This window comes from Rhamphochromis longiceps, linkage group LG3 (assembly GCF_057381845.1).
Source record: "Rhamphochromis longiceps isolate RC_006_pf linkage group LG3, R_longiceps_female_GT1.1, whole genome shotgun sequence".
Classification (NCBI taxonomy): Eukaryota; Metazoa; Chordata; class Actinopteri; order Cichliformes; family Cichlidae; genus Rhamphochromis; species Rhamphochromis longiceps.
Genome location: NC_140559.1, coordinates 47,341,597 through 47,354,378, shown reverse-complemented (window position 1 = coordinate 47,354,378; position 12,782 = coordinate 47,341,597). Strand labels below are relative to the sequence as shown.

Genomic DNA, 12,782 nt, shown 5'->3' with positions numbered 1-12,782 from the left:
CTTGTTGATCATGCAACGATACACAAAATTCACGGTTCGGTTCGATACTTTGGTGTAACGGTTCGATATTTTTTCGATACAAAAAAAATGTTCATGCCTTTTTAATTTGTCATTTATTAAAATTATAAATATATATTTTAACTCAAAAGTACAGTTTTTAAATTTAACCCTAACCCTTGTGCGTGTTTTTTATTTTGACAGCGAATGCGCACCTGCGGACCACTTATGTGCAGCCCTGGTTATTTAGCTCGTCATATTGCAGCCACAGAAATTCTTTTGTCCATGAAACCATAAAGCTGCACTTTCTTTTTGCCTTATAGTCTGATTTGTCATAACTTCTCCGTTTTGTGGTAAGCTTTTCTTTGGCTGTCACTTCTTCACCCTGACCTGTCTTATTTGGCTCAGCAGAACTAAAATATATATCCTGCTGCTTTTACACACGTACTCACATAAGCTCAGCGATTCTCTGTGCGATCAACCTCTCACATGTTTAAGCTGCGGGAGATTTCACTTGTCATGTTTGCATAGTAAGCTAACGATTAATAAGACGATGTCAGAGGAATTGGTGCACAAATTATCATCACTCACAGATCAGTGCTGTCGCTCTCTATACACAGTTCGCACGATTGCAAAGTGAAAGCAAAAAAACAAGCGCAAATTCAAACGCGATTTCAATATGTCACATATTGACAGTGGCTCACCGATGCCAATGACATAATTACCCAGCTACATTTCTGAAAGAATGCAAAAGCATTGACATATATTTTTCCTTCCTACAATAGCCCGACGGGCAGGGCAGAGATAGATTTTGGTAGCCCGACTGAAAAAGATCGCTAGCCCCAGGACGTCGGGCTAGCGATATTGCAAGCCCTGTATCTGATTGAGGAATCACTCATCTTTGGAAAAGAGAGTTTATTACAGAGAAATGTCTCTTTCCAAAATAAAAGCTATACTATCCGCTTCTTCTGGGCTATATTCTCAGGAGCATATTAAACAGCTGTCTAAATGACTCGGCTAAAGTTAGTAGCATGCTTGCTTTTTTTTGTCTGCTTCCACTTGTCTTTGCACTAGGATGATGTCGGCGTAAATGTGCAGTCATATTCGTTGTGTTCCCACTAGTGCTTTCAGGTTAATCTCGTTGAAATGATCTTAACGCCACAACACGGCAAATCTCCGTTAACGAGCTACCGCCGATCGCCCGTGCATGGGGCTAGACGGCCAACACGTTAACGAGCTAACTGGGCTAACACACTAGTTCCCACCCATGTAATTGAGCATTGCATGGCACATCCAACATACTGTTTTACTTTAGTCCATGACTCGCTTACCTTCAGGGTCATACGTCACATGAAAACCAAAATAATTCCAAACGCCAGATCTGAATGAGGGTGGGGGAGGTCCATGTTGTAAGGAGAGCTTAACTTCTGTCTCGCTAGCTTGCCCTGCGCTCTTCCTTCTGACGATGCTGTCTGTGTTGAGCGCTCAGTGAATCTGCGTTCGACTACTCCGCCTAGGCTGCACTGTCGACCCTAGGCGGAGTAGTCGAACGCAGATTCACTGAGCGCTCAACACAGACAGCATCGTCAGAAGGAAAGTTGATAAAATAAATTACAAATTTTGTATTGTTCGATACATATGCGTACCGAACCGAAAGCACTGTATCGAACGGTTCAATATCGATACGAATATCGTTGCACCCCTAATATGTGTGTGTGTGTGTGTGTGTGTATATATATATATATATATATATATATATATATATATATATATATATGAGAATAAATTGATAAAAATACAAACTCCTCATTTTACACTATTTAACAATCTGAAATACTCAGTGCAGCTGTTTCAGTAGCAAAAACCTTACAGCATTAACTTAGTGATCATTTACTGAGTGACTTTATCAGTCTCTCATGTTGTTATGGTTAGGCAGACCCTTTTTCAGTTTCAGCATTTGTGTATGCACAGCTCTCTTGCGGTCCTACCACAGCATTTTAGTCGGGTTGGACAAACACATTCTTTTCCTTTTCAGATATTCTGTTGTAGATTTGCTGCCGTGCTGGGGATCATTGTCCTGTTGCATGATTCAGTTTCAGCCAGGCTTGAGCTTTAGACAGATGGGCTCTAGAAAACTTTGCTACACAGAGGAGTTCATGGTGCCAAGATCCTGAGGTCTGCAAAACGAGCCCAAATCATCACCCCTACACCACTGTCATTGACAGTTGGTATGAGGTGTTTGTGCTGATGTGCTTTGTTTGGCTTTTGGCAGACGTGCACAGCCAAACATCTCCACTTTGGTCTCATCTGTGCAAAGGAAATTGTTCCAGAAGTCTTGTTCACATGCAGCTATGCAAACCAAACCTCGCTGCCATTCTCCTGCAATCCTTCCAAACACATCACACTTGTTGAGCCCTTTTCTAACTGTACTGTTATGAACTTTGACATTTAACATACTGAGGCCTGTAGATTCTAAGATGTAGTTTTTTTGCAGTTTCTACAGTATTGCTTCAATATTCTGTTATACTGCCACAATAGGGGATGCTTATATTAAACATGGCCAGAATTTCAAGTAATGAGGTTAGTGTATGTGCCAGTAATCTCTGTGAGCCAAAAGCTCAGGCTTCAGACTGCTCTAAACACTGTGATGTCAGAGGATATCTCAAATATGGTCGTATGAGCACTGAAACTCCACCCACCTGCTGTCCAGACCTTCTGTTTCTGAGTGGCAGGCAATCAGAAGAAAGTCGGCTTAAAGGGAGAGGCTATAGCTGCTTGTTTCAGGCAGAGGATGATCTAAGGGGTTACAACAAGACCCTAACTTTGACTCATGCAAAGGTATGTTGTAGTCCAGTAATGTAAGCATGGAGTTCAATCAGAAACAGGAAAAATCCACAAAAATCTACAAAATACTTAAAGGAAAAATAGTGGAGGAACCTCAGCCTATATGTATAAATATAAATATATGTATATGAGGAAGCCTGCTTTCTCAAGTGGCACCATTAAAGGAATGTGTGGTCAATATGTGGGGAAAAAAAGACACTTTTTATTTTTAATTTTTTCCCAGTGTGACCTTTTTCAAACACCTTTTTAGACACTCCTGTACACTGGAGGTCAGTACTCATCACCTGGGATTTCAGACTTATGGTATATTTACCACTTTACTGATGCAGGATTCAGATGGATATAAAAAAATATATCAGCCCAGTGTTAGAACTGACCTTGATGGTCCAAGGCACATTAGATTCATGCACTGCCGCCAGCAGCAGAACGCGTACCAGCAGAGCCACGTGGCAGCACTATTAATACACCCCTCAGTGTTGCACAAATACTGCTAGGTGTTCCCCTGTGTGACCCTTTTCTCTGCCTGTCCAACAGCACGCTACACTCAGGGATCAAATAATAGCACACGTCCGCAAAGTTGTTTACTCCTTTTCACTTACACCTTGTGGCTGACACTGTTTGCGCGTTCACAGACAGTTGAGTGAGACCGTTGCAGTTTAGAGTGTTTTCGCAGCTGTGCCCGTGTCACCACCGCGGTTCAGCTGCGTCACATTTGATCCCATATCTCATTGACAGTGTCGAGATTCATCACACTTAGCACTTACACTTCATTTTTCTCTGCCCGACTTTTCATGATTGAGATCATGCTGGCTGCTATTTATAATACAGCCCTTTGTTTTTTTTTTTACAGATCCTAGTGGCAGCCAGACCACTTCAGAGGAAAAGCTGAACCTCGAGGCCCAGGAGCTAGAGAAACGACTGAGCATGCTCTCTCATGGGAGTGGCACAGGTAGAAAACACGACTAAAGTTTTTGGGTGCGCTGGCAGGTGCTTTGATTTATTGTTCCGTTAAGTGGAAGGAAAAAAAGACCGAGGCAAAGAGAGTGTGTCATGATTCCTTAATGTGCTTTGTTGATGAAAGCAGTGTTTTTGTTGATTAAATTCATTAAAGGTTTAATTATGTTCTGCTCGTCTTGGCAGTCTCTTTGACTTACTGCCCGTCTGCTGGGGGCGACGACCGCAGCATTTCCGGTTCTTCTGACACTTCAGACACCAGTCACTCAGACTGCAGCATTGGCAGCCGGCTGGGAATTTGGACTGAACCGGCTTCCAACCCACCTGAAAACGTCAGCCACACGGGCGCTAAAGTGCCACTGCAGATCAGCGAGAAGCTTTCTGCCAACCAGGGAGGTGGACACCGGCCTGCGGCTAAGCCGCCCCGGCAACTTCAGGAAATCGGTCGTCAGAGCTCATCAGACAGTGGCATCGCCACTGGCAGCCATTCCTCGTACACTGGCAGTTTCTCTTCCTACACAGGCAGTCTGGATATGACCCCCGGAGAGGACTTTGGTTCTTTTTTAAGCTTGCCTCCACATTTGGCTCAAGATCTCAGCCCTTGCACTTGTCCTGCTGTTCCTGGACGTGACTACCAGGTGCCAACTTCACTTAGGTATGTCTATGACACTCCCAGGAGTGTTTTACAGGAAGCAGGTGGAGGTGCCAAAGACAATGAAGCCTCCGCCTCAACTAAAGACCCTCCAGCCCTTTTAGGGTTCACAGCAGAGGCAGCAAAACAGGACAAGAGCAGTGCCACAACCCCTGAGGCTCACTCAGAAGCTACTGAAAGTCAGTCAGTGAGTGAACTCTTTCAGGGCCTTTCAGTGACAAATAAGAAAACCAAGGTGGCACCCTCTAGTGACTCTTGTAATACCTGCACCTCCTTCACTTCTGTCTCCAAAACCATCGTGACCATCTGCTCTGTATGCGGTGGAGTTAAGGTAAGTGGAAACACAAGTATTCTGTTTGTTTTCTGGCAAAAGGGAATGTTGATCAGATCTGGGTTAAACAAGCGTAGCTGCTCTCATGAACCATCTGTTTTTCCATCAAACTTCAAAAAACGAAGGAAAAAAAGTCATCAGTCCTGTTCAAATGGTCTCGTGAACACGCTCCATTATATAACCTGCTGTCACGCAGTAGCAGCTTGTGTGCACAGGCTTTATCATCAGTGTATCATCTGTTCTGTAGCCCGCTTGTCAGTGTGACCTTTGTGGTATCGTGCGGGCTGACGGTGATGCCGCGCTGCGTTTGGTGTCAGAACAACTAACAGTCCCACGGCCCATCTGTCCAACACGTTAGTGTTTCTGCACTCGGTTCAGTTTTACACTGTCACTGAATATGGCAGATTCACACCTTGTAAGTTATGAGTGACTTGCAATTTTCTATCCTTATTACACCTCTGCTTCTGTATATCTGTGTATGCATATCTAGGTCAAAACACACAATCTTTATTTAATGCCTTTAACGCCCTTTAGGCTCACTTCAAGCTGTTTAACTCCGTGCGTGCTTCACTCGCCTGTGAGCGCCGAACTATTTTGCTGTTTTATTTATTTATTTTTAAATACTCAAGTACAGACTTTGGTGGTATTCTTTGTTTGAGCTTTGGCTGACTTCTTCTGTGGTGTCAGAGTTGGTGTGAATTTTTCTTTTTCAGAGTGTAGTCTTTGTAAGGGGTACAGCTGATAATTATTTATCTTATTAATGAATCTGGGGACTATTTTGACAAAGATTTTGTGCATATTATGTGAATAAAGTACTATTATAATTCATTCAGGGCTAGAATTGGAGACAGTTTTTTGCTTTTTCAGAATTGCATGATACATGATACATGTTCTGATTGGCCAGCGATGGCTTAAGGATTAATCATTTGTTGACTTTTGGAGTAACAGGGAGTTATACACATATACAGTGCATTATCTGATGGCTTGCTGCTTTCAGGTACAAAAGTAGCTGAAGGTTTTTTCTGTTCCTTATTAGTCACTTTTACTCAATACAGAGAGCTCCACCTGCTGGCAGTGCATTTATTTAAGAGTGCAAGCTGCATTTGTTTGATTGGGTAGATAAAAAAAAAAAAAAAAAAAAAAAAAAAAAAATCAGCTCTGTATTTTCCGTTGGTCTACAGTGAAGTAGATGAATACTAGTTATTGGCCAGGTGGATCAGACATGAATGCCACGGGAGGGGATCCAACTCCTTCAGCCTGAACAACACCATCTACCCCTGTAGTGTTGACTGGCTCAGTGGAAAAGGGCTAGTTCACAGGACACATTAAACCGTGACTATTATAATTACAATCACATGGATGTAATAAGATTTAAGGAACCTGGTTGGTTTCTCACTTGGGGAGTTTGTGTAATTGTTTTATAAGAAAAAACAAAGCAGCGCTGGCCTGTGATCATGTGATGCCGAAGTCAGACAGCCCCCGATATAACACTCATTCACAGCCATGACGCCTGATTTACACTCAAAATCAGGCGAATCGTAATAATTTGGAAATCATAATCAGTCAAATCAACATAATTTTACTGCATTTCCTCAAATAATACAGTGCAGATGTTTAATGAAATGACTGGGCCTTTTTAAACTCAGTGCATAAATAAAAATATATAATTTTCAGAATCAGAATCAGAATACTTTATTGATCCCTGGGGGAAATTATTTTTTGTTACAGTGCTCCATTTTAAACCAACATTAAGACAAGACAGACAATACGCTAACTAAGAATAGTACAATATATACATATATATACATACATACATACATAAGTCACTTATAAATAAATATTTGGAAAAGAAACATGTGTAGTTGTAGCAGCAAACAGTGTGTTAAGTGGATGCGTTGTACAGGGAGATGGCCACAGGCAGGAATGATTTCCTGTGTCGTTCAGTGGTGCTTTTCGGTAATCTCAGTCTCTCACTGAACGAGCTCCTGTGACTGACCAACATTTTGAGTCATTTTATAGATTTTTGTTCTCAGAGGAAGTAGTGGGCTTGTGAGCCATAGCCAGGCTGTTGAAGCGTGAAGTCCCTGAGTCACTTTTGTTCTTTTTATCAGCTTTGTTGACAAAAAATAAACTAATATGTAGGTCATTGCGAGCCTTTCCCTCATATTTCAATATTAGAGTGGACTGTTAAAATAAAAGTCATTTTTTTCATCAATATTTCACAGGGGACTCCATACAGCCCTTGTAGTTCTTCAGTGATACCTGCCACACCAGGTAAGGATACTCCTCTGAAGTCTTTCATGCACGCTGCGTGTGGTTTCTCTTGCATGCATAAACGGTTTTAAAGCACGCTGGGCAAAAAACATTGATGTAGCAGCCACAGCTTGCTGTTTTGATTTGGGACAGAAATCAAAGTTGTTGTAGGTTTTTGGTTTTTTTTTTTTTTTTTAATTTTGCCTCCAGAACATCATATTTTTAATCCAGCAGATCAAAGTGGTGACAAATCACCATGCAGACCCAGTACCAGTGAACACACTGGTGCGGAGATGAAAATTCAGGAGACCTCTCCTGGCTCTGAAATCATCCACAGTGCGGGGATGCTAACTGTGAAGATGAGTGAGGAGTCACGGCTGCCAAAAAAAGGAAGAGAGAAATTAGCCTGTCTTTTAGCTGATCTGCTCAGCTTTCCAGGCACAGATAGCCAGCCAGAGGCAAAGACACACAGATTGAACCTGTATGAGTCAATGAGCCCTGCTTTTGGTAATGAGCTTAATTTGGCACCAGCAGTACCATTACAAGACTCACAGCAAGACAAAAGAGCTGTCATTTATGAAAACTGTTTGAAGTGTCAAGGAGAGCACTGCCAGCCTCCACCACGGGCCGTGCCCGCTCAAAAGTGGCGCAACAGGAACATTTCCCCTTTAAAAAGCTTTCCGACTTGGCTGCACCTGAAGAAAGGCCAAGAACATCCAGCTAATGAGGAGTTACTGTACCAAGCCCTAAACGATTCATCACAGAGCGCGGATGGGCAGTGTTGGTATGAAGAGATAAATGGATCGACAGTGACCAGTGAAGGTAAGAGGCCACCTTCGACAGTTTCCTCTTCAACTGATCGCAAACTTCAGATCCTTGGCTGGTTTCCTCTTTTTCCCCATTCTGTTCCTTTTGAGGATCTTTTTCTGTCCCGTTCCTTGTGTTTCTCTCAGTGAAACCACTCTTTCTTCCTGGCTTATTTTCTCTAATCAGTCACTTGTGTTGCTTTGTAGAGCTGAGCCTTGAGGTGAGCTTTGCCGCAAAGTTGCAAAATCAGGAATGATAGTTTATCCTGTGACTGTCACTGTGTACCAACTCAGTCATTTACAGTCAGTCTTTTACCTGCTAGAGCAGAGAGAGAGAGTCATGTCTCAAATCAAACACAGCAGATTGTGTCCTTTTTGGAAGTTTGCAGTAATTAACTGTGATCGTTAACGGTTGTTGTGGTACTTTTGCATTGAAGATGTTTACGTACAACACTGAACAAAACCACAAAAAGCCTTATGAGCATGTTACGATTGGATAGCAGCTACTGCTGTCAACAACGTCCATAATTTTAGCTTCAGCTTTAGCATTAGTAATACATCCTCTTCTCATGGTGGTCTCTTCACTGCCTCTACCTCTGTAGTTAAGATGGCAAAGGTGCACAGAAACCAACACTAAACACTTTGACCATTACGCTACATTGCCTGGGTATTTATAGTGCCATGCATGTAGTCTCGCAGAAGTGTAATAAAAAATGACACAGCTTTTAGAGGGTTTATACACTCACTGGCCACTTTATTAGGTCCACTTGGTAATACTGGGTTGGAGCCCCTCATTTGCCTTCAGTGCGGTCTTAATTCTTCATGGCACAGATTCAACAAGGTGCTGGAAACATTCCTCAGAGATTTTGGTTCATGTTGAAATGATAGTATAACGCAGTAGATGCAGATTTGTTGGCTGCACATTAGGGCTGAACGATTATGGAAAATAATCTAATTGCGATTTTTTTTGCCCCAATATTGCGATTGCGATGCGATATGCGATTATTTTTTAAGGTATTTGTCTTCTGTATTATTAAACAAAGACAAGCAATACATCATATAGTATGGCCAATACTATATTACATTAATTTTAAACTGTTCTTTCCTGGAAGACAGACCTCTGTTATGATGACATGAGGTGATGCATGAATTGATGACTGACATTTTTATTTAACTTCTTCAATCACAACAGTATATTTGAACATACACAATAGTTTATTTTTAGCTTACAAACATCTGAGCATAAAGTGCTGACAAGGAACCCTGGTGTAAACATTAAAATGAAAGTCAGTACAATGTGCAGATTGCAGAAATATACATAAAAAAAATCAGTGGCTTTACCACACTCAGTTTTTCGACATCTGTGAACTACTAGACAGTCATTCAATTAAAAAATAATATTAAATAAATAAAACTAATAAATAAAAAATACACACATCTTACTGATCTCTGCAGTCAGTAACATTACACATAAAGTGCAAACATAATAGCAATTGTATAAACACACACACAAACACGCCTTTAAAGTTTAAAGGCGTGAAATTGGACAGTCTAGTTCTGATTAGCGTCACCGCTGTCTCGGTGGAGTTTAATAAACTCGGCCGTCTGCTTCTTGCTATCTAAAATATAACCAGACACTGGTGTAAATTCTCGACTGTCTCATACTTCTGTTTAATAAGTTTTCTGTTTGACGTTTAGTCAGCTGTGTGAAAACCAAGGAGGAACCCACCCGGGGGATTAATAAAGTTTTATTTTATCTAATCTAATAACTTTAATCTCAGCCAAACCGATTTACTCACGAACAAACAAAACACTGAAAAAAGCCCAACAATAACATTTTTAGGTTGTCTAAGTGACTTATATATTACGTTTAACCCGAGCAGCGAAACTCCGCGGTGATCTGAAAATGATGTGCCGGGAGTTGTGCCGTTCTCGGCCGCATCAGTAACCCTCGAGCTCCCGGCTAGCTGTCGAGCTGGTGGGTAGCAGACGCCTCTGAAAACGTCGAAGCACTTTTGCAAATATGGGATATCTTGATAAACCGAGCAGATATTTGATGTTTACACAACTACTTTCTCGCCTGAAAATATGTTAAAAGTTTATTTTGTGACCCAGAAAGATTAGTATGAGTAATTTTAAAACTTAGTAGCGGCCGCCATTGCTGGAAACTGGAGTTTGGCTGGAATTCTGGGATATGGTAGTAATTTGGACAGCCTTCGGCGCGTCGCTGTGACGTAATCGGTCTACAAATGCGGCCTCAGGAGGATGCAGCCCATGAATTGTATAATATAATCGCAGTATAATCGCAGCCTTTGCGGTTAGAAAATTGCACTTGATCATGTCGCGATATTATCGCAAATGCGATATATCGTTCAGCCCTACTGCACATCCATGATGGGAAACTCCTGTTCCTCCACATCCTGAAGGTGCTCTGTTGGATTAAGCTCTGGTGACTATGGAGGTCATTTGAGTACAATGAACTTATTTTCATGGGAATGTTTGAGATGATTTGAGCTTTGTGACATGGTGTGTTATCCTCCCATCAGTGTACACTGGTCATAAAGGGATGGATATGTTCAGCAGCAACGGTCAGGTAGGCTGTGGTGTTTAGATGATGCTCAGTTTGTACTAAGGGGATCAGAGTGTGCCAAGAACATGTCCTCCATACCATTACACCACCGGCAGCCTGAACTGTTGATACAAGGGAGGACGGATACACGCTTTCATGTTATTTACACCAAAAATCTGACCCTTCAAAACTCTTCAGAGTAGACACCGTTTTTCTAATATTTTAGTATCCAGTTTTAGTGAGCTTGTGTGAAGTGTAGCCATGTCAAACGTCTCTTAAATCATCTTTCTTCCTCATTCTGATGCTCAGTTTGAACTCCAGCAGGTCGTCTTGACCATGTCTGAATGCACTGAGCTGCTGCCGTGTGATTGGCTGATTAGACATTTGTATCACTGATCAGTTGAACATTATACCTAATAAAGTGGCCAGTGGGTGTAAGTGGTCTCTCGTGAATTTAATCCTGTTTACAGAAAGATTAACTAAGACTTTTTAAATGAAATGTCATCTGTAAATTTTTAAGTTTTTTGTGAGCACAGAAAGACCACTTTTTAGGAAAGGAGTAACCATTTATTAATCTATTGTCGGAATTATATATGTGTGTGTTATAAGTAAATTTTAGGATGGGGTCTGTTATTATTTGTTCCACAGATCAAATGATGACAACATGATAATTTTATTTATATCTATAAATATTGACAGTAAATGAAGCCAAAATGACACATCTTAAACATTTTAACAAAATTCAGGGTGCAATTTCTGTCCTTTGCTTGTTATCCATGATTCATACTGAGCAACAAAAGGATCCTATTTAACTATTTGTTCTTTAAAAGAAAAAAGGAAAAAAACTCTTAGTATTGTGTGATGATGAATCAAGCCTTTGTTGTTTGTTCTCACCACTCGATCTGCACGAATTCCTCCATTTGCATGGAGAAAATTGTGTCTGCTTTGGTTCACAAAGTGCATTTAAACAAAAAAAGAAAAGAAAGCAACACAATGTGGTATAATTTTTTTCCGATGAGTTACAATAATAAAATGTGTTTTTGTTTCTTATATGTAAAATGCACAATATCGTCTCTTTCACCAGACAAAAGGCTTAGTAGTAAAGAGGAAAGACGCAGAGCCGATCCTGCTTATGAGATCATGGAGAGTCGGATGCTGGAGAGGAACACAGAGGTAGACACATCCAAAACACTGTAATCCGCTTTACACTATCAACAACTCACACATTTTTACTTTGCAACTCATTGTGCTCTTAGTTCAGCTAAGCATTTGGGGGAAATGTCTGATATCATGAGAATATTAACTGAATACACAGAATAAAGGGCAACCCATAGAGGTTTGTTATTAAGAGGCTTCAGTAGTAAATCTGAAATTAGACATGGAAAAATATGTCCAATAAGCATTTTGTAGTTTTGAGCCTATTGTCCTGATATTATTAAGCATTTGGATTAGAATAAGCGAGTTTAAGGGTTTGTATTTTCTCTATAATGAACTGAAGTTTTAGCATGAAAACAATGTATTTAATGCACTCGTTCACGTGTGCTTGCTCAGTTTTGTGACAGTATCTTGCATGATTACATCGCTATGTTTACAAATTCTCTCCAGGATATAGATTTTATATACAGTCATGTGCAAGAGAGTTTTTCACAGTTGTGTGAAAAACAAACACAAGAACTAAGAGGGTAAGCAGCAGCCGCAAATACACTTGATTACGTGATCATCATCAAGCATGAACAAAAAGCAGACATTTTGGCAGTTTCTTGGTCTGAGGCATAACACACAGGAAAAGACATCAGCAGTGATCTTAAACAAGCAGTTGTTGCTGCTCATCAGTCGGAGAAGAGTTATGGGGTATTTCAAAACATTTGAAGTCCATCATTCTGCAGCGAGACAGACTATTGACAACCAGAAAATACTCAGGATGGCTGGAATTCTTCCCAGGAGTGGGCTTCCCAGCAAACTCACCCCAAGGTCAGATTGTGCAGTGCTCAGAGAAACTGCAAAAAGCCCAAGAGCTACACCTTAGACCTTAACGGCCTCAGTTAGGATTTTAAATGTTAAAGACATGCAACAGGGCAGTGATCCCAAGCACAGCAGCAAATCTACAACAGTATGACTGAGAAACAAAAGAATCAAGGTGCTGCAATCATCCAGTCAAAGTCAAGACTCCACCCTTAAGGAAAGGGTGTGGTGACCTCAAAAGGACTGTGCATAAATGAATACCAGCAGATCTCAATGAGCTGAAGTGGCTTTGTAAAGAAGTGTGGGCCAGAATTCCTCCACAGCAATGTGAGACACTGATAAAGTCACACACACACTTACTGCAAGCATATTACATGTTCATGTTTGTCCTGTGCTGTCGTTCTTTTTTATGTG

General features: G+C 41.0%; 1 protein-coding gene across 5 annotated transcripts in view; it reads left to right on the top strand.

Annotated features, from left to right (window-relative positions):
• LOC146675078 (protein Dok-7-like) overlaps positions 1 to 12,782 on the top strand; it is a 54,447-nt gene that overhangs the window by 22,993 nt on the left and 18,672 nt on the right. For 3 of the 5 annotated variants that reach the window (XM_085400132.1, XM_085400129.1, XM_085400131.1), the window contains exons 6-10: positions 3,692 to 3,790; positions 3,982 to 4,778; positions 7,004 to 7,052; positions 7,263 to 7,853; positions 11,491 to 11,579. In XM_085400132.1, the coding sequence (XP_085256258.1) occupies positions 3,692 to 3,790; positions 3,982 to 4,778; positions 7,004 to 7,052; positions 7,263 to 7,853; positions 11,491 to 11,579 (1,625 nt within the window). The remainder of the gene's footprint in view (positions 1 to 3,691; positions 3,791 to 3,981; positions 4,779 to 7,003; positions 7,053 to 7,262; positions 7,854 to 11,490; positions 11,580 to 12,782) is intronic. The other 2 variants (XM_085400130.1, XM_085400136.1) reach the window with 2 other exon arrangements.